General features: G+C 42.9%; 1 protein-coding gene across 1 annotated transcript; it reads right to left on the bottom strand.

Moving 5' to 3' along the window:
• Positions 1–1,213: 1,213 nt before the first annotated feature.
• On the bottom strand, positions 1,214–4,773 carry LOC101856568 (toll-like receptor 4). Its single transcript, XM_035969115.1, has one exon. It carries the CDS (start codon positions 4,249–4,251, stop codon positions 1,516–1,518), a length of 2,736 nt encoding a protein of 911 aa, XP_035825008.1. The 5' UTR covers positions 4,252–4,773; the 3' UTR covers positions 1,214–1,515.
• Between the last annotated feature and the right edge of the window lie 235 nt (positions 4,774–5,008).

The following is a 5,008-nucleotide window of genomic DNA, read 5'->3' as shown; positions in this document are numbered from 1 at the left end:
ATGTATGTATGTATGTATGTATGTATGTATGTATGTATGTATGTATGTATATATGTATATATGTATGTGTGTGTGTTGTGTGTGTATGTGTATGTGTGTATGTGTGTATGTGTGTATGTGTGTATGTGTGTTTGTATGTATACGTGTATGTAAGTATGTATGCGTGTATGTATGCATGTATGCGTGTATGTATGCGTGTATGTATGCGTGTATGCGTGTGTGCGTGTGCGTGTGTGTGTGTGTGTGTGTGTGTGTGTGTTTGTTTGTTTGTACTTGGACATGTTCGACTGTACTGTGGCCTAGTGTTAGGCTCTTGGACTCGAAACCATAAGGTGGTGCGTTCGAATCCTGTCAGGGGTCGACGTTTTATCCCCCTGGGAAAGGCACTTGACATAAATTTTTCTCATTTTAAACCAGGTGGGAATGGATACCTGGCTAAAGAAAGCAAAAGATCTTGTCAGATTGTTAGTGTTTAAGCGCGCGTATTTCTCAGCTTGCGCTACATGCTTGCGGGGAAGCATGGGGTTCTGCTGTGGTAATGATAGTTGAAAAAGCTTATAGATCGTACTGTAGAGCTTGGACATGCTATAGAAATGCAGATATTATCATTAAGCGCTCAGAGCTTATACGTGTATGGGATATAGCGCTATATAAATTCAATATTCATTCATTATTATTGTTATAACATGCTCTAAATGTCAGTTTCAAAATAGTCCTAGCAAAATGGAAGAAATAAAGGTTACAGATAAATTGAGGATTCTACCATGGCCTATGAGACCAATTCTGGCGGAAGACAGTTTTCCACAATTGGAGCATTTAAAAGCTTCCTTTCCACTGTTTAAGTTTCAAATTACACGTTTTTCATTTTGTCTAATTTATATACGGTAGCTTCGGGGGCCTAGCACTTTGTCCAGAACGCTGTATACTCGACCTCACTTTCAGCAAGGAGAGGAAAATAATTATGATCAGCCTCTTGTAAAGCCAACCCCGGACTCACCCACCACCGCCACCCCCTAAATAAGCGCCTACCATTCTTGCAAGACCAGGGATCGATCCAGGATAATAAAAAGCAAACACCCTGCGTCAAGAATATCCCACCTCCCGCCCCCCACACGCACATACATACGCACACAGTCACACACACACACACACACACACATACACACACACACACACACACATACCCAAACACATACTCACACACACACACACACACACACACACACACACACACACACACCACACACACACATACACACACACATACACGCACTGCCAAAATATCCGAGATCCTAAGGTTATTTAGTTCTTGTTTGTTTGCTTGTTTGTTTGTTTGACTAAAAAGAAGCACACCGACACATAAAATGTCATTTATTGCAGGGGAAAGGTTAGTCAGACAGACAGACAGACAGACAGACAGACAGACAGACAGACAGACAGACAGACAGACTGAAACAACAGGGAGAAAGAAAAGAAGTAGGACCTACGAGTGGCGCCCTTCAGCAATCTGCTTACTCAATTCTGTAAAGTAAGAGTCTTCAGCCCCTGTGTCAGTTCATAACACATGACAAGTCTCTCCAAACACAGAACGTTCTCGTCCCCTACGCCTGCCACCAGCTGTGTGGGCAGTCGGTTACGAAGTCTCTCCTCTACCACGAGCACCACCTTAGCCGGGTTCTGGGGGCACTGGGAGTACACAGCAGACCTCATGGTAAACTCTGACCACTTGTCATAGGAGAGGAAAGCCTCTGTGATCACAAGAACTACTCTCCAGCTGTTTTTGATAGCTTCCATAATGGCCGTGGCAACGTTCTCGTGGGGCAGCATATCGCGGTCCCGGACATAAACGGTGAGGTGAAGGTCTTCTAAATACGGCAGGAGCTGGAGGCAAGGAAAGCGATAGTCTTTTTCAGCATACCCGACGAAAACCCCGATTGGGTAGTCTTCCAAAGTTTTTAGTCTAAATGTTTGGTCAATGATCTTGAAAAGTGCAGCACGGAGGTAGTTGCTGTGTCGAGAGATGAGCACGACAGCAAGAAAGCCGATGATCATCACAGCCAGAAGTACAAGTGAGAGCCACAGAAACATTTTCCCGAAGCATTTTCGCCAGAGGGCGCGGGTGTCTGTGTATGCTGAGGTGTAGCTTAGTTGACCCGGTGCTGTGATACAGGTGTAGTTGCCACCGTCATCCAAGAGAGCAGTAGTGTGCCCAAGCCACCAAAGAAAGGAGATTGAGTCACAGCTGCAGGACAGCATGTTGTCTTTAAGCACAAGACGAAAATCTGTGATTTTGCCGGAGTGCAGATCTAGTTCATGACACTGTTTGATGCTCAGCTGAAAAATGGCGTTTTTACTTAGGTCCAGATGTCGTAGCTGAGGCGTAAGAGAGAGATCAAATGGAACAGAGCGAAATTTGTTATTTGCTAAATTCAGAGACTCTAGTTTGTCATTTTCTCGGAATGTCCCTACACTAAGCTCAGCAAGAGAGTTAGAGGACAGATCGAGACTTTTCAAGTAGGACATCGAATGGAAGACACTATGGCTTTCCTTTGACATGAAATGAGTATTAAAATTGACGTGAGATAGCACCAATGTTTCAATTCCAGTGAAATTTTCAGTAAAACTGAAAGCAGTGTTTGAAAAATCGTTATATGATAGATCTATTACTTTTATGTGATCTACACCGTATAAATGTCCAGTGAAACTGTTAAAACCATTATCTCTGCAAATCAAGACCTCCAACTTATCAGCATGCATAATTGTGGTTTCACCAGCAAAATGTGTTTTACCGTGTTCGAGATGAAAAATTAGGGCTTTTAAATTTCTGGATACATAAAACATTGTCATCGCTCCTCGCTGCTTTCTTGTGTGGGATAACATCATCATCGGGTTATCTTGTTTTGCTTGGTGGGGGCTAGGATGATTGTCGCCCTTCGAACACACCTGCTCTGGCGGAATGGGGCTTTCAAGAGGAGTGTTCCTTTCCAATATCGTTTTCTCTAAGTCGCTGTGTATGTAATGACGACTTTTATTGATGATTGCAAATATCTCCAGCGTAGGTATTTTTAGAGTGTAAAATAAAGCAGCAAAAGAGCCCAGAATCGTATTTCCTGACACATCCAAGTATTTCAGGCATTTTACTATACGACCTCCTTGAAAAACGAAAGAATCCAAGAGAAATATATGGGATTTTAGCAGTGATAGTCTCTTCACACAGATGTCCTTCAAGTACTCAGCTGAGTTACCATTAATTATTCCGTCTCCAGTAAGAACAGAAAAACCTGTCATTTTGGTGTATAGACCTACGTGCTCAAAATAAATTTCATACATATCACATCCTTTTAAGGGATTCAAAATCTGTAAGATCTTTTGAACGCCTACATAAACATGACTGATATGGAGTGATCGTAAACCCCGGTTTATTGGCTTGAGGGCATCTAGCTCAAATATTGTCAAGGAAGGTAGTTTGTTTAAAGAAAGCTCTATCAGAGTTAAACATTCCAGTCCTTCAAAGCTGGAGTTTGTGATCTGTCTGACTGGCCCGGAAATTTCTAAACGAGACAAATTCTGTAGTTGACAAAATTCTGGCCCGAAATGTAGAACTTGACCCACCGTTGTGACCGACAGAGCTCTCAGGCTTGTCATGTTGAAAATAAAATCTGGAGGGTACGAATCTAACGCTTGGCTGTTTTGGTGAGCAAGCCTCAGAGTCTTCAGTTGTGTCAAAGGTGAGAAGAGATGTGATGGATAGGAAGCAGCAGAGAGTTCTAGATAATTAAACTCTAGGTTTAAATACTCGAGACTGACAAGGTTGTCAAAAGCGAAAGGTTTGATTTTTCTAATTCTGTTGAATCTCATACTTAGCCAGCGGAGTCTGGAGAGGCGAGCAAAAGATGTGTTGTGTATGATTTCCAGCGCGTTGTATTGGAGGTCCAGTTTGCATGCGTTACAGGGAAACCAGGAGGCTTCGAGTTGGACGATGCCTTTCCCCTTACAGTCTATCTCCACACAGTCGGACTGGCTCACGACAAACTCCGTGCACAGGGACGACGTGTCTGTCGTAGGGGTATCTTGGCACACGCTGCTCACAGACACAACAGGCGGCAGTGACGATGTTGTCAAAACAGCAGACCAGGTCACGTGAACGAGGGTGAGCAGAAACCAGACACGGAACACAGGTACATCGGCAGTAAGTAAACGATGGACCAACGGAACCACCATACTCACACTTCGGCAGTAAATAATATACATTATTGTTTTGCAAAATAACAAATCAGCTGCGAGCCCGCAGATCGCGTGTAGGTGGTTGGTGGGTGCTCTGGTATGGTTTTGCGTAAAACTCTTAATAAAAAAAGAAAAGAGAATATAAGCTAAAAACTAAAACAGAGCACACGAGAAGTGATACGTAAAAGTTATCGTCCTCCTCTCCTCAGTGTCAATAGGCACCCATACACTAGTGCATTTCCACTATAGTATTATTATACTGAAAATTCGCAGAAAAAAGAGTTAACCTATGAATGTAAAATGGCTTGTCTGAACTTTCCGATCAAAGCATATTACACAATAATATTACACTCCACAATTCATTCGTCAACAGGTCCTCACCAAGGTAATCAGTGGCCCTTCTTTTCCCTTAAACATCAGAACTCAAACGAAAATCTTTGTGGAAGGCAATCGATATAAACTACACCTTTTCCTTCCTATTCACTCGGCTGTGACTCTGAGAGTGTCCACAAGCAGAAAAAGAGCACATTCATAGAATGCAAACAGTAGTATCAAGCGATTTCCGAGCTTTGCTACATCCGTAATGGTTTAGATTGGTGTTCACTGGGGTGTGTCCTAGAGCAAGGCACTATAACCTTAGCTAAAAAACACCCTAGGGCGCGGGACAATTGCGACCAGAAATGAAATGCATGAAATTGTTCTGTTTTGGTGTAATATTGTGTATTACTGGGAAGTACTAAGATTTAGTATTGGGTCCTCATACCCAACCCAGCGCGTCCCCGGG

The sequence above is a fragment of the Aplysia californica genome, unplaced genomic scaffold (genome assembly GCF_000002075.1).
Source record: "Aplysia californica isolate F4 #8 unplaced genomic scaffold, AplCal3.0 scaffold00117, whole genome shotgun sequence".
Taxonomy (NCBI): domain Eukaryota; kingdom Metazoa; phylum Mollusca; class Gastropoda; order Aplysiida; family Aplysiidae; genus Aplysia; species Aplysia californica.
The sequence above is the reverse complement of the archived record's forward strand: the minus strand, read 5'-3'. Positions and strand labels throughout refer to the sequence as shown.